Below are 25,108 nucleotides of genomic sequence, written 5' to 3' on the forward strand. Positions count from 1 at the left end.
TGCTTAAATGTCCTTTGATGTCACCACTAAGAAGAGGTTTCCATTGTTGAAATCGAAGAGCACTTTTTTCGGCTTCTAATTGAATGAACTGATGTAGTGGAAGAAGATTTAAAATCGCATCTAAAGCTTTTGTGGGTGCGCTGCGCATGGCACCTGTAGTACACATTGTTGCTAGTCTTTGACGTTTTGCTAACTTCTGTATGGCGCATTTTTCCTTAGTTTTGGTCCACCACACTAAAGAAGCATATGGTATTCTGGGTCTAATGATGGTCGTATATATCCAGTGAATCATGATCGGCCTCAGACCCCATTTATTACCAAAAGTACGTTTACTTAACCATAGCGCATTTGTTGCTTTATCTATGATTTGTTTCAGGTGTAAATTCCAGTTTAATTTACAATCTAAAATAATTCCTAGGTACTTAACTTCTGTAGAAAGTGTCATTAAAGTTCCTTTCATGTGAAGTCCAGAAATTATTAATTTTCTTCTTTTGGTAAATGGAATAATGTTTACTACTATTTAGTCATGTATTTATTTTTCAGAAAAATTTCCTTGCCATTTCCCTGGAAACATTTCTGGAAAAATCCTAAAAAAACATAAGATATTTTAGACTTTTAATACCTGGAGGAATTTCTATAGAAATGTTAGAAGGAATCTCTAGAGCAATTACTAATGGCATCTTTAGATACATCCCTAGTTGAAATCTTATATGAATAGCGAGAGATAATTTTATAGGAAATCCTTAAAAATTTCTGGATGCATTTCTGGAGAAGTTATGATAGAATTTAAGAAAAAGCTTTGACCAGTGATCTTGGAGGATGTCCTTGGCTTTATCCTGGCTGAATTTTTAAGGTTACCGAAACAAAATTCTTGAACTTAATCGCTAGGAAAATTCGTGGAAAAATTCCTTGGAACATATCCAACAAATAACTTCTTTGGAAATTTGAAAATTTCTGAACATTTGAGCGAATACCTGAATAAATTCCTGATGAAATTCATAGAGAAAGTCATGAAATAAAAAAACAAATGTAGTAAAGTTTATATTGTCATGTGTAATTCTTGAAAAAGCTTATATCTTGGAGAAATATCTGCTCTGATGCTATGAAGAAGCAATCTCTTATCTCCTGGCTCCTATAAGGTTTCGTTTTGTTTTTTGATTCCTGTTTGGTGTCTTTTCTGCTTCTTATATGTACTTTTTAAGTGTCTTTTATTTGGGTTAATGAACAAAGGTCGAAAAATAAAAGCTCGGAAGAACAAGAAGTCGAAAATGATTTGCTTTATGGAATTTGTTTCCTTCATTGTAAAAAGATTTTCGACCTTTTGTCCCTTCCTTTTTGTTCTTTGACCTTTTGTCTTTTCGACCTTTTGTCTATTGAACTTCTGTCCTTTCGTCCTTTTGTCTAAGATTCATTTTTTGGGCTCTTTTTTTAGGCAAGAGGTTTCTGATTTCCTATTTTTAAGGCATTTAGTCGCTAACAGCACTGTGTAGACGAAAAGCTTTCTTAGTCTCGTGGTAACGACTGGCATGAAAATGAGAGGTTTAGAAGCAAAGGCACGGTGCTGGTTATTATAAGTAAAAAATAAACATAAAATCTGCGCTCACTATTCGTTTTCTTTTATTAGGCTGCATGTAGGGGCAAAATTAAAAAAAAATAATCGTAGGGCCCGTTTTGAAGTTACGCCTTTTTAACATATAAGTCCACTAATTCAAAGGAAATCTGAGATATTTAAACGGGTTTTCATTGGCCGTGATAGAATAAATATAATAAATAAAAATCGATGTTGGTTTATATAGTCATTTGTAACGTGTGGTGAACAGTATTGAATGAGCAGATTAAAAAGTAGGGGTTAAGCCCTTTCGGAAGGGTAACCATTGAAAACTCTAATTATAAATAGATTTATTAGACATTCGAATACCGTTGAGCATGTTCAAATATTTTCAATGACACATTGATGCAAAAGTATGTTTACGATCAACTCAAGGCTCAAGTGCTTTAAGGCATTACGGAGCTGATTTCATCATGTAAACAAATTGGTTCATATAAAACAATAATCTGGCTAGTTTAGTAAACCCATGTACTCAAGATTCAAACTATTTTACATGGAACTGATTGCTACCTGTTGTATATCGAAGCAAAGTAATACTTTACGAGAGAGTACTTTACGAATCGAATTTTCAGTTATGGGTAACAGTCTATGGAATAATATAAAATTAACGACGTAGAAAGCAGCGATACAAAATGGAAGAAAACATGGCAAAATGTAGAACACCCGTTATTATTTTGTAAAATGGAATTTAAAATCGTACCATTTACAGAGCTTAATTTTGAATCTTTGTCTTTGTCAGTTTGGAAAACTTTGTGTAGTTCCCAAAATAGAATTAATTATTAAAATTAAAATATGATAATATGGGTCCTAGCTGCTGGTGAGTTTTTCTTTCTCAAACTGTGCAGTTTGCGATCGAAAAATAAATAAATAAAAGCTTACATAGAAATTTTTAGTTTATGTAGGGTTTAAACCATATCATGGTAGAAAGATCAGCAGGTTATCTACAGAGCCACAGAACAATTTACGATTTTCCGGTAATCAAAAACTGACATTCACGTAGGATCCATGAACAACTCTGTTTTTAACATATTTTATATATTTTTTTGAAATTATACCACTCCACTTTGAATTCCATTCTTTGAGGTCTAGTTCCAAGAATGCCATAACTTCTAAATTCATTATTACGGAACAACGGCAATAGTATTCAGCGTGATAGTATGTTCAGGATGATGACACTCGGGATAATGAAACTCGGGGAAATGAATTTCTGGGTTAAGCTATATTATCTTCTCTAGAGAGTTTTGATTTCAAAGGAAGACATGTACGTTAAGCTCTGAAGTGTTATGATTATGAAAAATTCAATGAAACCTAATAATGACGCATGTTTCTTCTTTTCTTCGGGAAACCCAAATGTAAAATTGTAGATTTGTAGGAATCCAAATGTAATAATGTATGCTACAAATGTTTACAAAAGTGTTGACAGTGGTCCAGAGTTCTACAGTTTGGCCAATAGTGCATTACTCAATAATTGAAGTTAAAGTTCTGGGGCAGTACAATGATAGCCGGAATAGCCGATGGGGTAGTTCGTTGGGCTATCACAATATTTCATAAATGATAATAATTACACAAAAATGGCTCCGTAATGCCTTAGAGCGCTTGAGCCTTTGAAAAATCAATCAATTTTGGAAGACTTTGGCGGCATGTAAGTGTAATGAGTCAATGCAAACATTTGAACATGCTTAACGGTATTCGAATGTCTAACTAATCTATTTAAAATTAGAGTTTTCAATGGTTCCGCCTCAAAAAGGGCGTAACTCTAAATGTTGTCAATCTTTTCATTTAAAACTCCTCCAAGAGGTTACAAATAACTAAACAAACCATCTTTGAACCAAATTTTGATGGTACATTTCTTCTGATAATCAAGACTAATTTCAGATACCTTTCAAATATCTCAGATTCCTTTTGAATTAGTGGACTTATGCAATCAAAAGGACGTTACTACGATTTTTTTTTTAAATTTTGCCCAGCCATGCAGCTAAGCTATAGAAAATGCCTGGTGAGCACAGATTTGATGGAGATTTTTTTTTACAATAACGGTCAGGGGAGCACCGTGATAAGGGTATCAGTAAGAAAAAACCTTGTTTTGAGAAAATCTCATTTGCAGTTTTTAAGCGTTTTTTCATTCTATACAAGTTGTATGGAAGTTTTCCTGAAATTTTTCTGAGCTCTACTGCGCACAACATATTTGCCAACGTTTGTTCTCTGTATTAAATTATTCCTATAGGTGGTTTGTGGAAGATGAACATATCATTTTCTGCATAGTTGACAGAGGCACAATTGTCATACAATAGTTTTAGCCCACTCCATAGGGCGGAAAACTGTCTTACCGCCCGAAATAATAAGAAAGTTTGCATCACAATGCGTTACACATGATTTTACACTACTCAGAGATGGGCGGAACAATTATTGCAATCATTTCCCAGTATTATAGCGGTTCAATGTGCATTAGATTATGTTTTTTTTTTCAAGAAGGTGGTGCAAGAGTTTGCCATATTTTTTTTTTAATTACTGGGCGCAGTTTTCATTCGATGCCTTTTGAACTTTATCGATAATTCCCGAATATTAGTAGCGCAGTTTTCAATACATGGGAGTTCTGACTTGTTATTGGGACATACTTCTCAATACAGTATGTTACCTTTCTAGGTCGTGAGCGATAAAAATAATGAAATAAATCGCAACTGGAAAATAATCATTCTTGGGGATGAGATCTTATTTTCCAATTGCGGTATTTTCATCAACTTATCAAATTCTTCCTTTTTGAAAAAAAAAAATTAAAAAAAAACCTTTTTTTTTACTTTGAGGAGCACCATGACACCTCTGACAATCAGAGACAAAATTTAGTAACAAAAAAAATGACCATACAAAATGCCTAAATTTGGGATTTTTCAGCTTCTATTAGTCTATATTAACTGAAATGATTGTCTGCAGTGAATTCTGCAGTAATTTTTAGAAGAGTTCGAAAGGGCTATACAAAGCTCAAAGTTAATATCCAAAAAATTTTCTAATTTAATTAAAAAAAATGGAAAGTTTTCGATGGTTACATTTTTTAACAAAGTTGTTCACTCCCAGATGTTACGTAAATTTGTTAAATACGAGCAACTTACAACTATCCGTTTTTTATGAAAATTAAAAGATCTCTCGGTTACATATTTTTGTCTGTGAACAACCCTCTGAAACTCTTTGGAAATTAAAAGCAATGTAATGAATTCGCTGCAGACAAAATGTCAGGTTATTTGTAGTTTGTCATTCAAATTTCAGGCAGTTTTTTGACGTTTTCTCTGTTCGAATAACAGTTATTTTATCAATTACCTTTGATGCTTTTGATAATCTTTGACGTTCACCTCGCCAGCAAAAACACGCTGGGGTTTTGATTTGTCACATCGGGAAATTTACTATCTGAAATTTGTGAAGGTACACGAAAAACATAATTTACCCAAAATCAGAGTTGAACTCTAAGGATTTGGCATAAACTAAAAATACAAAAAAAAAATGTTTTGACCTAAACGAATACAAAACATTAGAAAATTGAGTAAACGTGTATTTCAAACGTGAGCTCAAGCGTTTGTACGTAAACTGAAATAAAACTTTAGGACCTTATTCAGACAACTATAAGCTGAACAGTAGAAAAAACAGGCTGGTGCTATTTTGATTTCTCCGAGTGTAGAAGGACGGCAGGCATAAACGTCACACATCGCCTTAATTGCTGCAATTTTGCACCCGACCCTGACAACAACGAACGGCTTCAATCAAAGCGAGAGTAGACTCCGAAATGACATTCACTGACTAGAGTAGAGTAAAGCGGGGGGCTGAAATGATGATCATGACGACGACGACGGTAATGACACCGATGATTACAACGATAATGATGATGGGGTCGACGGTGACAATAAACGGCCACACGCGTGATGCAGGTGCTCCGAAAAACACGTTCATATAGTTTAGCCCGCCGCCGGTAGATGTGGATGACAGCTTCCGGCGCAGTTTAACGACGCCACGTATAGCGCTTTCTGGAGGGATGTGATGTGAATGTTTTATACGCGATGATTTCAACATTAAATTTATTCGTTTGGGTTTAGTTTTTAGGGTAGGTTGATGCTTTTGGTTCAGTTCGGCACTACATGGAAGCTGGATCGATGGTGACGTTGAGCGTAGGATTTCAGCTGACGGCGTTGCACTGGAGACTGGGATGAGGTTGCGGCGTGGCCACTGTTGGATCGGAGTGACGAGAGGGACGAAGTGGAGTGCGATGTAGTCAGTTGTGGTAGATAGGACCAGGCTAGGCTGGAGGAAGATACGTTGGATCCATCGATGTGACGCGGAAACTTGAAGGATCCAAATCGTTGGATATTGGTGGGAGACCTGCGAGAAACGTCACGGGATGTGACGTTCAGATTTTTTTCGTATTTAGAAGATATGCAGTCTTTGGCTAAGTTTCGTTGAAAGCTGCTTGTAGATTTACTTTCATCAAGTCTCGTGGAATTCAAATTTTGTAATTCTACAGTGACTGCATCATGCTTTGACCTATCTTGGTCTCTTGTTTGAACATTGGCGTCATCGTATCCATTACTCACTTCATTTATCCCGTTCAATATAATTTCCGGCGTTTTAGTATCTGTATTTCCTGTTTCCGGATTATCATATCTGCATTCATCGACTTGATTTATCACCGTCTCATCAACTTTTTCCTCCGTCGACGCAACAACAACAGCTTCTGTGGCTGTCATTTTCTCGTCATCATTCGATTCCATTCCCCGAGAATGCAGCTGAGATTTCGTTTCATCAACTGTCATCGCATCCACGCATTCTACTTCCAAGCAGTCAATCTTCGTTTCCACATCATCCTTCCTAACGCTAGATACCTTCGTAGTTGCCTGCTCCTGCACTCGTTCCCAGTCTCTGATCACAGTATCCGCTTTGCTCGGTCTCGCTCCCCATCTGCTCGAACTGACCTCGCCGCAAGTCTCCGCAGCCGGCGAGGGAGGTGAAAGCGTTGACAGCGAGGTGGACGATGATTTCTCCGATACGATGGTGGTCTGCTGGCTCCCAGGGGCACTATTCGATTGGAAGCTGCTCAGCGAAACGGATTCACATTCTTCGATTTCGACGGTGGTGCTGTTGTTGGAGCTAACGGTGGTGGAACGCCGCACTGTGAAAAGGGGGAAAACCAAAAAGGGTGGAACTAGAGGTTAGGATCCGAGGAAATTAAGTACAACGCAGAACACTCAAGGCAGCTGTAGCGATTTGTTATATTTGGGGGTTAGTTTAGAGAAACAATTGATGAAGGCAGTAGGCAATTTGAGTGAATTATTTCAGCATAAAATTCGATTGTGAAATCAGGCTGAAATCAATCCGTTGATTTTTTTTTTATAGCTCTCTAGAAGAGGCTTGCGTCATCCGCAAACGAAGATTCGTACATCTCTAAGTTAATTAAAGTTCGTCAAATATTATAAATTTTGTAGGGCACGATCATCAATATCTACCTCCTTTTCTCGATCAGCCTAAATAGTCGCGTATTGTCGGTAGCGATTGTTTCAATTGGCTAAGAATTAACGCTACGGACTGTTTGTGCCGGTGGTAAAAGTCCATCTCATAGGTGACCCCTTGTTCATGGTGCGATGCTGCTTCATGCTAACCGTACCCAGGAATGAATAGTTAGGGGGGTCTAATTAAAACTAACCGCTAATAGAGTCTGTGGAGTACCAGCACGCCCTCCACAGTATTGTGCCCTTCCTGTGCTACCCGGTGGTGTAAGTGGTCTTGTGATTCCCCGAGTAAATCGACTACCCTTCTTGAGTCTTATACCTAATGCTAAATAAGGGTCTGATTATCAATATGTTGTAAAATATGTCAAATAATCATGAGACGCTACGATACATCACGCTACTAAATTCGTATTTTGCTTTAAAATAGTGCTCCAAAATTAAAAATAATTATAATATCTGGTTCAAATATCGTTACGGTCACTACACTTTTAGCGGATCTAATTAGTGAACAAGCTATACATTTGACTTTGAAGCTTTTTTCTTGCAAGTCTTGTTATCTCTTTCGGTAATGAGTGTTGTTGCTGGCCAAAACAAAAGACTAGCCATGGAAGAATGTCAAACATTCCATAACGAAATTAAGCCAGATGAAAAGCAAGTGAAATGTGTTTACTGTAGCCAGAGGCGCGTCCACGTTCTAAATCATGGGTAGGACAAATGTTGACAGATATTTTATGCATGGTGTTGTAAAGAAAAAATTTAACCCTATGGAATCTTAGGCTGGACATTGAAAGCTACTATATTTTAGGAGCTCAAACGCAAAGGGTGCCAGTCGTTACCACAAGAATATAAAAAAAATCGTCTTTACGTGGCTGGTAGTGACTGAGGTCCTTAAAAATAGGACATTAGAGAACTTTTGCCTGAAAAAAGAGACCTAAAAGGAATCAAGAAGTGGTCAAAAATAATATCAATCAGAAACCTAGAAAACATAACGAATCCTAAGCCAATGCTGCGCTTCTTCTGTAGTGTTCTCGGACATCAGCAGACATACGTGTTTGTCTGTTCACATTAATAATGAGCAGTTCAATCTTCTATCAATTCACACCCACGGACTTGTTTAAAGCATTTTGGAAAAGTTTTTACAACGCTTCGAATACCTCATGTCCGTATGTCTTCTGTTGGCAACCTTTTTCTCTTCGGCAGCTTTCCCATAAAAACTGCAAGCAAATCACTTCGGAACCTCCAAATCAGTCGAATTTGAAGCGTACTTTTTTGATGGTGTGTTTTGAAAAAAAATAATGTGTATTTGGCGTTTGAAATTTGATTACCGATAACAGTCGAATGGTGCCGAAGTTTTAAATTACCCTATTACTGCTCGTATTGAGTATGTGCTCTTACATGATCTTCTCTAAGAATTTTATCAGAAATTGTTTCAGGTATGTTCAGATATTACTCCGGAAGTTTCTAAAGGAGTACATTTAGTAACTATTTCCCAAGAAATTTCTCCACGAATATGCATAGGGAATTTCCCCAAGAATTTTGTTAAGGATACCTTAAGAATTCAACCTGGATTTACCAATACCACAGCGAAGGAGATTAGGTTAGATTTAGATTATTTCAAAAATCATCGGAATTCTTTCAAAAATTTTTTTAGATTTTTTTTAGATGGCCCTAATTCCCCCAATATTTTATCCAGTGATTCATCCATCAATTTCCCTGGGATACGCTCCAAGATTCCTGGACAAAACGTCTTTTGAAATTCAATCAATAACCCTAGAAATTTCTAGGGATTTCTTATGAATTCAACTAAAGTGTTTTTTTTTTGAGGCACCTTCAGCAATTGCTCCAGAGATTCCTTCTAAGTTTACTATAGAAATTCCTCTACTAATCCTAAGAGATTTTCAGAAATAAGTTTTTAAGGTATTTTTTTCAGGAATTCTTCCAAGAATGTCTCAAGGAATACCCCATGAAATTATTTTCAGAAAAATAAATCCTAAAGAAAATCCTTAAGTAACCTTTGAAAAAACCTGTGTACGTTTTAAAGAATCTCGGCAAGAAAATCGACTTTTGAAGAAGATTTGGAAAATTTCATAGATACAATCCGTCAATCTTTCAAAGATAAAATCAATCGAATCTATGGATAGTATTACGCAGGATTTTCTAAAGGGATTTCTCGAAAAACATTGGACAGAAAAGAAAATCGTGTAGAAATTATCGGATGAATTATTGGAAAAAAAAATCTGTAGTATTAACTGGCGTAAGAACTTAAATAAACTTTTTAAGGTTGCATGGGAATTTTTTGGAAATTTCTAAAAAATGTGTAGAAAAAACTGCGGGAGTAATACTTGGATAAAATGCTGGAAAATCACTTGCAAAAATAGATTTGTTCGCAGAACCCCTAAAGGAATATTACAGAAACGTGGATGAATTCTTGAAGGAATCCACATGAACAGGCGGAGGAGTTCTGACAGGGTTTCTTGCTTAAAAAAAACCCTTGAGCAATTATAGAACTCTGGAATAAACCTTTGTAGATTTCTTGGGGAGAAATTCCGTAGAAATCATTGGAAGATCTCCTTAAGTAACAACTGTAGAATTCGGTGGAAGAAGAGGTAATAGCATTGGAGTTTTTAATGGATTTGCTGGAGCAAATTCTAGAGAAATTCCTCTTAAAATCGTTTGAAAAATCGCTGGAATTATTTCTGGGAGAATTGGTAGAGAAATCTCTAGAAGAATTTCTTCTCTAGGAGACCCTGAAAGTATTCTAAACAAAATTACTATGATAATTCCTGAAGCTGTACCTCGGAGAATCTGAGAAGAAGCTGTTGAACCCGTGATAGTCTCTGGAGCCTGTACAATTCTGCATCAGGATTAAATTCAAGCATAATAAGTAACAAAGAGATTTAAAAAAAAGTATCTTATTCCTTCTTGCTCTAAATATTTTCATGAAAAGTGCCACAAAGAGGATTTGATCCAATTATTATTTAAGAAGAATTAATCAAGAACTACTTGCAGAAACTTCTACGGCAATTCTGAATCAGCCAAGAACTTCTTGATACTCTGGGAGTTCTACAGAAATTGCTCTGTTAATCGTCAAGAGACTCAGCGATATTTTGTTAGATTATATCAAGAGTGATAGCACGTTCAGAAATCGCATGCAACATCACACTTGTATTGTGTAAAAAACGATGCAATTGGTCTCAGTTCAATCCATACTTCTTCCAAATGCTCTTCGAAAATCTTTTGATGGATGTTCCAGAAACTGTTCAAGAATTATTTTCTGAAATATTCACGGTAATTTATCCTAGAACATTTACATTTTTTTAAGAAACCATACATTGATTCATACAGAAATGCCACAGAGGATTACTCCATTTGTTTTTCTAACGGTTAAATAAGTTTCTTGTAACAATTCTTACAGTTAGTTTCCAAAGATTTTCTCTAGAGATATTCTCAAACGTTCCTCAAACGAGCCAAAACTGTTTGAGGTTCATACATAAACTATGACACGCTTCACAATGCATACGAAAACAATGGAAAACTATATCGTGTCTTCCATTGTTCATATATTTAATATCTTGAACAGTTGATAAATCAGCTTTCTGCTGATCTTGTGTTTTTTTTTCGTTGGATCGTGGGTAGGACAATCCTTTGACTGTCCTACCCAGGTGTTTTTGTGCGTAGAACATGTCCTACCTGTCCTACCCACTTCCCGCGCCACTGACTGTAGCAATTCGTTGCACATGAAATGTGCCGGTATCTCTGAATTTCGATAAAACAGAGTTCAAAAGAGCCATTGCTACTATTGCTCGAGCCAATGTGAATTTTCACACACAACTAATAAGAAGATTGACGAACTGCTAACTACAATGAAGTGCCTGCAAGTGTCGGTTGACAAAATCAATGGCAAATGTGACAAAAATGGACTTAATCAGAAAAAAAGTGATGAAGCAATGAAGAAACTGCCAGCGTCTATTGTTGAATTGTCGAAATTTAAAAATGAAATGAAAAGTTCGATGGAAGATGTGAAATCTTCTCAAATGTTTATCTCCGCCCAGCCGGTTGCTTGAGTACCGTGAGTGATCATGATCTGCAGTTCGGTGCTCTCAGCAACTCAGTTACCGAAATGAAGAAACGACTACGTTTAGCTGAGCAGATTGGGCTAAAACACGAAATTGTTATCAACGGCATACCTTAGGACCTCACAATGGGCGAGTCGACCATCATTACGAAAGTTGCTGCTGCTGTTGGGGTTCAGCTGTTCTCTACCGATATCGAGAGGGCTCAACGTGCCAGAAATGGGATGATTCTTGTTGAATTCAGCAGCTCGAACGTCCGAAATGATATTGTGCGCGCTCGCAAGTGGAAGTCAATCTATATTGACGAAATTGACTTCGGCAATACCATGCAGTCTGGTCGGCTATCTTCCAACAACTCCATATCATCACCGAACAACAAGCGTAACTACACAAACATCTACATTAACGAAAATTTGACCAGAGAAACAAGGCAAATTTTCAGAGAGGCGAAGACTCTCAGAGTCTCCCATGGGTTCAAGTATGTGTGGTGTACCAAAGGTAACATCTACGTCATTGATTCCATTGATGACATCAACAAACTACGTTCGGCTCCCAGGAAGGCTTGAAATCTCCTAGTATGCGCTGTTGCTGTTGTTGCTGGTGATGTGGTTGCTGTGAATGGTGTTAGTTTCATGTCGACTATTCTGTTAAACCAATAGGTGGACTCTACGGGTACCAATGATGATGATATTATCAGTAATGTGCAATTAATCGACAATTTGAATATAAATTATCCTAACTCTAATGATACTTTCTTGAATTCTAAGATCAACACACTGCATATAAATATTAACTCAATCCAAAACAAAACCGACGATTTGTTGTTGTACATTTTGCGATTTGAAGTAACTATTCACGTTGTATGTATTTCAGTGATGAGATTGATTACTGATGAGCTATATATGTGTGACCTACCAAATTACGATGCGTTTGCTATTGATTTACAACAAACATTGGAGAGAGTGGAGAGTTTCACAGAAATAATTACAAACTCTATGAATTGTAACTCATATGAGCTCCGTTCGAGTAATAAAATCGGTAACAGGGCACCATGGATCAACGAAAACGTATTAAGAGAAATTCGGTTGAGAGATCATCTTTACAAAAGGACGATTCAGTGGCCAGAAAATGATATTATCAAATGTAACTACAAAAAGGCAGAAAAATTATGTTATTAAACTAATCAAAATTATGTTATTAAACTAATTCAATTAAAAGATAATGTATTACCATAATTCGATCGCTGAGAATCGAAATAATATTAGAAAGGTTTGGAACATATTTAACAAAAATATTTATGGAGGTAATAGTTGTGATCGAAGGAAAAGTATTACAGAAATCGTATCTAATAGTATAACATTAGAAAACAAATTGGATATATGTAATGCTTTCAACTTTGTTTGTATACCAAAAAAACTGTACGATAATTTATCTTTGGCATTCAATAATGAAACAAAAAAATTTACCATAAACAATACTATCCCAAATTCAATCATAATGTTACAAGTTACATATAATGAAATGAGTAATTTCGTTCAAGAACTCAATTGTACTAGCACTGTTGGAGTTGATAAAATACCCGCCAAACTTATCAAACGAAATGATAACAACGATCATACCTATTCAACAGACCTTAAAAATGTTTCGTTGGAAACCGGTGTTTTTCCAACGGCCAAAGTTGTACCGATTTATACAAATGGACAAAAAAGTTGCTTACGAAACTACAGGCCTATTTCAATACTCCCCATATTGTCCAAACCACTGGAAGAGATAATTTATAGCAGGTTAACCAATATTTTCACTAGAAACAATATAATTGATAAGAATCAATACGGGTTTCAACCAATACTACAAGTTCTGCTGTTAATTTAGTTAATCTAATTCAACATAATATTGATAATCAACGGATATGTTCGACCATCGTTATTGATGTTTTGACTGCGTGCCACATAATGTACTAATGACAAAATTGTATAGCTATGGTGTAAGAGGAAACGCTTTTCGTTTAATTGAAACTTACCCTAAGAACAGAAAATTGTAGCTTATGGCTAGGTAACGAACAAGTCAAAACAGTTGACTCTACATCATATTTAGGGCTTCTCCAAGATCCAAACACAAGAACGCCAGATTTATACATAAATATTAGAATAATGAACCTCAATCCAATAAGATTTTTCAGTTTTGTTTATTTTCAAAGTAAAACGTAATTTAATTAAGCATAATTTTGATATTCAATCATCTCATGAATTACACTAACATAATACACGGAATATTGCCAATTTGAGCCTTGTGATACCCAGAACTAATTACATAAGATTTGGATGCATATATATATATATATATATATATATATATATATATATATATATATATATATATATATATATATATATATATATATATATATATATATATATATATATATATATATATATATATATATATATATATCCAGCAATTGTCAATTTAAATAATTTACCAATGAATTTAAAACAAATAATTTCGTTATACTCATTCAAAAAAGAACTTAAAAAATGTTATGGATAACATTTTATAATGAACAAAACCAATAATGTGAGTACTTTCATGTGCACACATATAGGAGAAGTAAGACCTCCAAATCAGTCTTCAGGTTGTCTGAGGTCTATTATGATTCAAATTTTGCACAATAAGTTAGGGGAAAACAAAAATTGTAAACTAGTTTTAAGGAACTTTGTACACTCTTTAAATTGGGGTTTTTACGTCTGGGATTGAAACATAATGACGAATATAAAAATGTTTCCCTCCTGGCTTTTCCCCTTGCTGGAAAAATAAATAAATAAATAAATAAATAAAAAATAAAAAAAAGTTTGAATTATCACCTGTAAGGTTTAGCATTATGCGTTTAACGCATTGTATTTTATGCTCTTTTGCCTTTGGCGACTTTTAATAGATACCGAAATGTTTTTTTTTTTTTCACTGCTGGTCTTTTTCGTACTGAGATCGCAAAAAGCCTAATCCTGCCTTATTTAAGTAGTGGTTACTACAGTAAACTCTAGCATACGCGATATTTCGTATCTCGATATCGATTTAGAGAAGCATAGAAAAAGTTGGTTTTCATGGCTACCTTGATGGTCCCTTGGATCATTTGCACTAGTTCATTAACTCAGAGGTATCGAGTTTTAACTTGACGGCCTCTTCAATATCGAGTTATGGAGAGTTGGTTGTATTAGGATCAACTCAGATCAATCTTCAGCATTAAACAATAGCAATGATCAATTTTTGCAGACTCATGCAAAATGATACAGCCCAAGAGTGGCGCTTAGTTCAAGAACCCGACTTTCGTAAGAGGAACTCCTATCTACACTCCCGTGCATAAGTTTGGGTTCATTCCCTAAAAACATGCAAAACTGTTCAGTCCATATCTCTGTGATTACACCTCCAATTCAAACTCTTTAAGCCGCATTCGAAAGGCATTCTTACTTCGTATGTAATTTTCCTAAAACATTCTTTGAACTGTGTATACTAAATTTGTACTTAAAGTTGTGACATTTTTCAAAAAATACACTGAAAAAGCATTACAAATTTCCTCAGCATTGGATCGACCAACATTTTAAAACAAGGTGTCTTTAGAATCGTAATCTTATATTCTTTGACGAGCATTCATCAATTTTTTGTGGGAAAATCTGAAAAGTATTCAAAATCAATGAAACAGTCAGTCAAGTCATCGTGCAAAAGTTTGGGTTCACCCCTCAATATGGTGTATCGTGCAAAAGTTTGGATTCACCTGAACTTACTTAAATCTGTGAGATCTCAAACCAATCATGTACGCTCAAAAAAGCTTTAAACTATTAAAATCGGTTGAAAAGTGGCAGAGATATTGACAAAAATGATGTGCGTGTAGCTCAGGTGAACCCAAACTTTTGCACGATACACCATATTGAGGGGTGAACCCAAACTTTTGCACGATGACTTGACTGACTGTTTCATTGATTTTGAATACTTTCAGATTTTTCCAAAAAAAATTGATGAATGCTCGTCAAAGAATATAAGATAACGATTCTAATGACACTTTGATTTAAAATTTTAGTCGATCCAATGCTGAGAAAATTTAATATGATTTTTCAGTGTGTTTTTTGAAAAATGTCACAACTTAAGGTATAAATTTAGTATACAAAATAAAAAAAAAGTTTTTAGAAAAAATACATACGAAGTAAGCATAACTCTTTGCCTTTCGAATGCGGCTTAAAGAGTTTGAATTGGACGTGTAAACACAGAGATATAGACAGAAAACTGTGGTGAAGTGTACATATCTATTTATAATGACAATTGTTTTAGAATATTACATCAGATAGAAGTCACTAATAACGATTATTAAGAAGACAGCACTGATGAATATTGCCACGCAATAAACATCATTCGCACATTAGGCCCAATTTAATGTTTACTCTTTAGGCTGCGTTCTGTGATTGAACGAAACATTCGTTGGAGAGTTATTTGATTTTTTGTAGACAGTTGATATGGAAAAATCCAACTGACAAATTAGAGAGGAATAGGGAGAGTGAAAAGATAGACAATAAGAAATCCGACCAAGCAGCGATCGTTCGCAGAAAGCTGAAATCAGTTAATCGGTGATTGTTGAGAGTAACGGACGCGTTGCGAAAAGTTCCAAGAGGACGCTTATCGTATCGATTTTTTTTCACTCCGGATAATCGAATCACTAAAAAAAAAATTGAAATCTTCGATTACAGAACATAAATATTATATTTTTTCGTTGTTTCATTTATATGATGCGGTGGCGTAGCCAGAATTTTTTTCTAGGAACAGTAGGGGTCTTTACAAGAAAATAAAATTTTTGATCAGCATACACAAAAAAACACTTTTTCAAACCCCTTCCCTCTGTTTCCAGTTTGAGGAAAGTTAGTCGGCTGCACAAAATCCTTGCAACATACACACACCACTCTTAGGCGACGATCACTGTGTGTCAATACTTGTAACATTCGCTGACACATTCCCATTCTGATCAAGAAACAAAGACGAATATTATTCATTTTTTGTGCTATGTTTGCAACCAAAGTGGTGTTCGATGATCCAATAGATGAAAAATTAAGTTATTTAAGGTTGCATTACCAGAAAATGCATAATTTATTAATTTTATTTATATTATGCAAAACGTAAATCACCCGAATGGCTCGATACCGTTGTAGTCTGTGAGAGCTACTGCTTTTGAACACTTTCTCGCCATGTACCAATCGAGAGAGTGAATATCAACATTCTCCGATTGTGATGTGCCACGAACTGTTATGGTTCATGAACTGTTACACTCTCTGAATGGTTCGATCGGCTTATTCGGATCGAAATCCAAACACTGGCCCGCAGTATTATTACTACTGAATCGAATCAATGGAGTTGGTGAGTGGTAGATGGAGTGCACGTAGTCTGTTTGTGCAGTAGCAAATACATTAATTTTGCCGTGTCTAATTGCACAAAAATACACCAAGCAGTAGTGCTATTTACACCATCAGTACTCTATAAGAACGTTAAAAATTTGTTTTAAAACAAAAGTGAAGAAAGCAAAAACAATCTCCATCACTATTGGCACAAGAAGTTTATCGAGCAGTTTGTGCGTTCAATTCAGTTCAACAATGTCTGATGATGAACTCACCAAGCGAGCCAAGTTACGCAGTAACTCCACTTGCACTGCAAGTCCACTCGCATCGAAAGAGATGAGCGTAGCTGAGCTAGCAAATTTGATGACGACACAACTAAACTCTCTCCGACAAAACACGAAAGAGGATATCAACAAGCTCGGAGAACAACTGACCACCCAAATGGAAAACATGAAGGCAGATCTATCCATGGATATAGAAAAACTAAGAGAGGAGTGCAATCGATCAGTGAGTGACTTAACCGCCAAAGTTGCAAAAAACAAGGTTGATGTTTCTCATGCGCTAGAAATTGTGACCAGAGCCGATGATTTAATCGTGAATGGAGTGCCCTTTACTACCGGTGAAAACCTAGCGATGTACTTCCATGCGTGGTGTCAAGCGTTGGGATATAAGGAGACTGAATATCCCCTTGTCGTCATTCGGCGGTTATCATCGAAGAAGCTAGAGATCGGGACTGTTGCGATCATCCTCATACAGTTCGCGTTCACCGTACATAGGAACGAATTTTACTCTCGTTATATGCGTACACGAAAACTCTCACTGTCCATGATCGGTTTCTCTGTTGACAAACGCATATTTGTTAATGCGAACCTAGGTCCATCTGCGAGGGAGATTCGAACGAAGGCTTCGAAGCTGAGAAGAGAAGGAAAACTTCGGAACGTATTCACCAAAAATGGCACGGTATACATTAAGAAGAGCCTAGATGATCCCGAGGTTGCTGTAACATCTGTCAACGATTTCGATCAATTTCATCAATAACCTTTCCTATGTAACTCTCTCTTATCCTTCCAATCCGATCCATTCTTTCCCTTGCTTCCGTCCTAAAAGTCATTGGATCGCTTCGTGGTCATCGCTTGTTGCTGCTGGTGCTGGTGCTGCTGCTGCTGGTTATGCTGTTGATTATGCTTGTACTGGATTGCTGTTGAATTGGTGGTTTTTCGTTAATCTCTTTAAGTATGAATATTAATGTATTTGTGTAGCTGGTTTCGAAGAATTGTAATGAAAGTTATAAGATGTTTGATGTTAAAGTTTTGTTAGATAAAGTGCTCGATTATGGTTTCCTTCTAATTGCAGTTTTCCAAATTTATGATAATGGCTAACACTACGAGCAATAGCAACGCCTCTGAGCAATGGTGTAAGGCTGGAATTGTCATGAAATCTGCTCTCTGCCCTGGAAAGCTCTCAATATGTTGTGCTAATAGCCAAAGCATTTGTGCCCGAATATTGAGCAAACTCCATGAGTTGAAGCAAGTTCTCGCTATTTCTGAAGTTGACGTTGCATGTATATCCGAAACATGGTTGAATGAACGTATTGATAGCAATGTCTTAAAGATTGATGGTTACCACATTGTAAGAAATGATAGAACTGCCAGTATGGGTGGGGGCATAATCATGTCTATCAAACAAACCCTCAATTTCCGTATAATCAATAAGTCAACAAATAACACGAACATTGAAACGGAATTTGTAATGATAGAACTGTCGATCGATGGATCCAAAATATTATTAGCTGCCTTTTACAATCCACCAAGAGTCGATGCTTCCAATTTGCTAGATGCTAGATATAGGAGTATGGACTATGTACAATCACATCTATTTTTTGGAGATTTCAACACAAACTTGTTGAACACAGGAATCACACCAAAAAAACGATTAAATGATGTTATTTCAAGTTATCAAATACAAAGCATTGGCACTAAGCCAACATTTTTCTATAATGGAGGATCTTCTCAGCTTGATCTAATTTTAACTAATAGTGTTTCCCGAGTTTTGCTGTGACCTTTTGTTTGTTTCATTAGATTTTAACTGTTCAGTCCAACCAAACATAGTCAATATCGTGATTATAAAAATATTAATGTGGATGATCTAAGAAATGCGTTTGACATGTGCGACTGGGCGTATTTTTATTCCCAAAATGATCCTGACGTTTTAGCAAACTTTTTTAATTCATCAATTCTGTATTTACATGATCAATATGTTCCAATAAAAACGTTTACTTCAAAAACCAACATGAACCCATGGTTTAATAATGATATTGCCAAGGCTATAGTCTATCGCGATTTAGCATATAGACAATGGAAAATTTCTAATGATGATAATCATCGCACTTTGTTCAAAAGATTACGTAATAAGGTCACGGACCTAGTGCACAAGTCTAATGAACGTTATTATGCTACCCAGCTTAATCCAGATCTCACGTCAAAACTTTTGTGGAAACGATTGAACAATATAGGTATTGGAAAATCGTCTACTTCTAACGTTAATAATTACAGTGCAAATGATGTTAATGAATTTTTTGTCAGTAATTATTTAGAACCAGATGATCATTGTTCATTTGTGCCTTACTCAACTTTGCGTTCTTTCAATTTTGATGAAATCAGTGAAGTTGATGTAGTGAATGCTTTGTTTGAAATTACATCTCATGCTGTTGGTCTAGATAACATTTCCCCTCGATTTTTGAAAATTATTTTGCCTTTGTGTTTAAATCAAGTGACCTTTATGTTTAATAATATCATCAGAACACACACATTTCCATCTTCATGGAAATATTCCAAAATTATTCCTATAAAGAAAAAAACAACTGGTAATTCAATCGAAAACTTTCGTCCTATAAGCATATTGAGTGTTCTTTCAAAAGCTTTCGAACGTATTATCAAAAACCAAATATGTAGCTATGTTCTCGAAAACAAACTGCTGAACGATTTTCAATCTGGATATCGACCGAACCATGGAACCAAAACTGCAATGCTTAAGGTTCTAGACGATATAGGAATAATTATGGATGGTGGTAAGCCTGTTGTTTTAATACTGCTAGATTTCTCTAAGGCGTTCGATACCGTTTCACATAGTCGACTATGTAAGAAACTTGCATTGAATTTTGGGTTTTCGAACAATGCTGTTCAACTTGTTCACTCTTACCTGGTGGATCGTTCTCAAGCTGTGTGTTGCAACGGTAGCATGTCGACGTTTTTACCAAACTCAGGAGTACCTCAAGGCTCCGTGTTAGGACCAATTCTATTTTCGTTGTATATAAACGACTTGCCTAATGTACTGAAATATTGCAGAATTCACTTGTATGCTGATGATGTACAACTATACTTTGATTGTTCCGAATTGAATAATTCTGAAATCACGTTACGTGTATTGAAGACTTAGATCGTATTTTACGTGGTCGATAACAAATCGATTGTCTTTGAACGTCAATAAATCGTATGCAATTTTTATAGCGGAACATACAAATCTCATCAGAAAACCGAATTTATTATTGAATGGTTCTAGTTTGCGGTTTGTTAACTCGGCATCTAGCTTGGGAGTGAAAATCCAGGAAAATTGCGAATGGGACTGTTACTTGAGTGAGCAGTGTGGTAAAATATATGGCAAGCTTCGAACACTGCATCGTTGTGCCAGTTTTTTGCACACTGAAACTAAACTGAAATTATTCAAAGCGTTAATTCTTCCTCATTTTATTTCGTGTGATTTTTTACTAACACAAGCTTCGTCTGTGTCTTATAACAAGTTGAAAGTTGCTTTAAATTCATGCGTTCGATTTGTCTTTAACTTGACAAGGTTTCATCATGTTTCGCATCTACAAGCAAAATTAATAGGATGTCCGTTTAAAAATTTTGGGAAAATGAGATGTTGTTTGCTAATCTATCAGATTCTTAAATCTCAAGAGCCTCACTATTTATTTAGCAAATTGAGACCTTTGCAGAGCATTCGTTGTCGGAAATTCTCTATACCACGTTATCGTACCGCCAAACGCGGAAATTCATTCTTTATCAGAGGCGTTGCAATTTGGAACTCATTACCTAATAGTTTAACACTTCAAACCTCAGAAGCTGCGTTTAGGAGGGAATGTATTGAGCACTTTAATAGTAATAATTTTTGAAAAACAGTTTTTAATCGTATCATTTGTTATTTGTAAATTATGTTCAGCTATCTACCATCAATATTTCTACATCAATGTAACATTTTAAAAGGCAGATGCCTTACGTTGCGTAATAAATGATTATAATAATAATAATAGGCACTTAATAATAAACTTATCAAATATGTTTTGAAAATCTACTTGTGAGCAGCTTTGCTACCAAGTACCGTTTTTACTCATATTCCGAACACTTAAGGCCAACAGTGACTTCAATTGCATCTGATACGAATAAGTTAGCTCATATTTGTTAAAATTTTTATTTATTTTCAAAGGCTTGAAATTGCAATTGACCACCATTTCCTTGTAGTTTGATGACATATCTCAGCGAAACATTTCAACCAAATTGCGTTTCAACATTTCAACCAAAAACCGAGTGTTCAGGCACCCACGCTGAACACCCGGAGCGGTAATCAAACTCATGTTTTGGGCTTTACAAAACGATTGAGTAACTGAAATCGCTAATCGTACGACTTTGAAGCCTATGAAGACTGCTGTGAAGACTCCTGTGGAGACTACTGTAGACACCGCATGTGGAAACTTCCGTATTTGTTTTTGATTTTGGAAACCTGTAATCCCCTCTTGGTGGTACAGTACTGGACAGAATAAAGTAAGTAAGCAGTGGCTATTTTGAACACAAAAAGACCAAATTTTGAAGCTTGGATCTTAGCTTCTAAGGTCCCGATTTGTCTGAGATTGTCAGTGTAGCTTTATGTTTTACATTGCATTTTTTAATCAACAATGTTTCAAACACAAACTTTAAAGTTGTTGCAAATTTCCCATGTTGGGCCATTTGACCTTTTTGGCCTGAATGTGATTTGGAAAGATGTTGTACATAGTCAATTTTATTGAAAAAAAAACATCAATCAACTTGTTTGTGTTATCAAAATAAACAATTATGTACAAGTGTATATTACTCTAAGTTCTTCTTCTTCTTCTTGGCATTTAGTCCTCACAGGGACAGTGCCTGCTTCTCAGCTTAGTGTTCTTATGAGCACTTCCACAGTTATTAACTGAGAGCTTTCTTTGCCAAAGTTGCCATTTTCGCATTCGTACATCGTGTGGCAGGTACGATTATACTCTATGCCCAGGGAAGTCAAGGAAATTTCCTTCACGAAAAGATCCTGGACCGACCGGAAATCGAACGCAGACACCTCCAGCATGGCTTTGCTTTGTAGCTGCGAACTTTAACCACTCGGCTAAGGAAGGCCCCTATTATTTTAAGTATTTCCATTTAAACATTATTTCAAATTCAATATATCATCATTTTTATCGAAATTTTGGATTTGCAATAACTTAATAGTTTGTTCATGAATAGCTGCAATGTTCCAACTAGTAAATACCATTTTCCTAGTTGAGGTGAAAATTTTAGATCCATTTTGAATGGAAAAACGGGCAATGTCTGTCGAGTGCTGTTTCCTTTGGATACCTCTATGTAAATCACTCTTGAAACCATTGTTGAAAATCCCGTGAAGAGCTCTGTTGAAACTTCTTTAGAGATTGCTTTAGAAAAACTTGGAAAACTTATTTGATAAATCCTCTGAGGACTCCTGTGCTTGCTGTGGAGACCTCTGTGTACATCTCTGTGAAGACTAATGTGGAAACTCCTGAAATCACGGTGTAGAGACGTATTTCTGTTTAGAAATAATTAGGTTACATCGATTTGGTAATAATTTAACCACTTAGTATTAGAAAGGAGCGCTCCATTCTCAAAGCTCCAAATTTTGCCAATTAGCAGCGTAAAAAGGATTACCTGTGTAAGACACAGTGTAAATACAGTAACGGACTTATAAAATGCACTTACACCTTTTTTTAATCAACATTAAGGTGATTATAAAACGAAGCCAAACTTTGAATTTTCAAGAGCACAAGACGGGAGAATCTGACAACAGTTCGCGTTGAAAACCAATCGAATTGCTTGCTTCCTGGTGGTGACCAATTGGATAGATTTTCTACGCGGGGCGCTGTTTCGTTCTCTCGTCTTGTGCTCTTGAAAATTCAAAGTTTGGCTTCGTTTTATAATCACCTTAAACCTATCTGTTATTTCTGAACCAATTATTGCCATATGAATTTTTTAGATGATGACCAAAAACTGAGGTAATTTGTAGTTCGTCACAGAAAAAATTAAGGAATCGGTTGAGAAACGACGGAGATATAGCTATTTTATGTTGGGCGTTGTTTTGTAAAGGTTAACCGCTTTAATATACATTTCATATGTCTTATAATGTAGCATTGTGTCAGCTTTATTCGATTCACTAGAATAAGTCTTCTTCATTTTCATTTTAGGATTGTATAAGATTTTGATTGTTCTGAGTCAAATAATGAGTAGATCTGTCGTCAAAATAGGATTTTGATAAGCTTAAGAAGGATTAGCTTGAATACATTACCAGATAACTTTGTTTCAAATTGTAGTTCCCCCCTAACACACTATCTCAATATTATCAACCACCTGATCACCGTTTATCCTCATCAAACCCCTCTAATGGAGGTTTTTTCGCCATATTTACGCAGGAATAGGTGATTATCGTTTCTAATCCTCCCCCTACCAGCAGAAGCCACTCGCTGCCAGTCATCTCAGCCATCAATTCCAATTTCCGTCTCGTGCAAACAAAGCTCGCTCCGGTTCCCCGGATTAGGTGATAGATGAGCACTGGTATTACACAGGCTCACTCAGCCTCAGCCAACGAAATTTCCCTCAAGACCGCTTTGTACCACATTTGTTTGCCCCCATTTCCAGCAAACATTGATTACAATTAACGCAGCGGGCATGGGCGTGGCCACGCGTGGGCAGGATTTCCGTCAGATGTCTTTCCGCCAAAGGACGAAGCCTGCGTGTCATCTGTAGCAGATTGCAAACAAAATTAGCATGGAAAGTTTTCTTCTAATGCTTCCAAAACTCAACTGATTTTTCCCACATAAACCAAAATCATTTTAATTTAAACTTTCAAGAAGACATGTTGTCACGTTGAAAGGGGTTCCAATAAATTGGTCAGATGAAGTTAAGTATCCAGGGCTCATGCTTGATAAAAATTTAACTTTCAAAAATCACTTTGAGGGCTTTGAAGCCAAATGTAACAAATATGTCCCCTAATTAATAGAAAATCAAAACTTTGTCTTAAGAACAAGTTTTTAATCTTCAAACAAATTTTCAGGCTGGCCATGTTGTATGCTGTACCAATATGGACCAGCTGTTGTAAAACCAGGAAAAAAGCTCTGTAGAAGATTCAAAATAAAATTTTGAAAAAGATTCTGAAGCTTCATTCCTGGTGTAGTACCAAACAAATGTCAAATAAAATTGTTAATTATTTTAGACAAAAATTGTTGCAATTGTCTATTACAACGATTAATGCGTTATATATTTAGGTTAAGTCAATCGAAAGCGTTTTCTTTTCTTACAAGCTTTGCCCTCTTCTGGCTACTTCCATGGCACCACGTCGTCCTTCGCATCCTCCTCGCCGCATTTTGGCCACGAGACCACCACCTCCTCCACCACTGGCAGAAGGCCACGAGTCCTCCCCAGGCGCCATCATTAATCAGCATAATTTGTCGCCCAGCTCGGTGTTTCAAATATCACTACGCGACGTGACAGTGACGGCGATGGTGACGGTGACGCAGCCGTTCGTGAAATGTGACGTTTGATAAATAAAACTGAGGCGATTAATCATCGTGATTGTTTTTTTCTTGCTGCGTTGGAAGCGTTATTGTTCGATTGGGATTGGACGTGGGCAGATGGACTTCCTAGTATTGGAACCCGGTTTGAAAGGCCATAGAGATATTAATTATTACAAGCCCGGGAAGAGCGTTCGCTGGTTTTCATTACGGCTCGTCGGTTCAACAAGCTGGAAACATATGTTTTAAGTTGAGGAGAGGCTATGAATTAGTCAACGGGGGCGATTTTCAGCCTGATTGGTTTCCATGATTGGAACGTATGTTGAAATTATTCATTCGGAATATCAAACGCCTACATCAATTGTTGTCAAATCAGTTTTCAATGATGTGGCATTTTTTTCTAAAGATATGACTCTAAACTATTCCGGTATTGCTTGTGCAATATTGAATTTCTGAAACTTCACCCAGCTACTCCTATTTCGAAATGCTAGGTGAATTTGAGGACCAAGAAGTCATGCAATGGTTCGTAACAAGCTAACTCAGCAGTCTAGTCATATCCGTTCAAGCTTCATAGAGTTGACTGAATCCAATTTCTAGGTATGACATGCGAAAGCTAGCCTTGACTTTGAGTTGGTCCAAGCAAGAGCTAATTGCAGCCTGGAGAAAAGTACAGTATTGGACAAAACATTTGAAACTTTTTCGATTTTCCATACAAAATTGTCAACTTTAGAGGTTTAGATATGAGTCGTTTATGGACCGAT

At 36.2% G+C, this 25,108-nt stretch overlaps 1 protein-coding gene across 2 annotated transcripts in view; it reads right to left on the minus strand.

Moving 5' to 3' along the window:
• Positions 1–5,653: 5,653 nt before the first annotated feature.
• LOC110676157 (formin-J) overlaps positions 5,654–25,108 on the minus strand; it is a 95,650-nt gene continuing 76,195 nt past the window's right edge. Inside the window, exon 3 of one of the 2 annotated variants that reach the window (XM_021842929.1) lies at positions 5,654–6,755. In XM_021842929.1, the coding sequence (XP_021698621.1) occupies positions 5,713–6,755 (1,043 nt within the window). In that variant the 3' untranslated portion in view covers positions 5,654–5,712. The remainder of the gene's footprint in view (positions 6,756–25,108) is intronic. The other variant, XR_002500118.1, reaches the window with a different exon arrangement.

Source organism: Aedes aegypti, chromosome 1 (assembly GCF_002204515.2).
Source record: "Aedes aegypti strain LVP_AGWG chromosome 1, AaegL5.0 Primary Assembly, whole genome shotgun sequence".
NCBI lineage: Eukaryota > Metazoa > Arthropoda > Insecta > Diptera > Culicidae > Aedes > Aedes aegypti.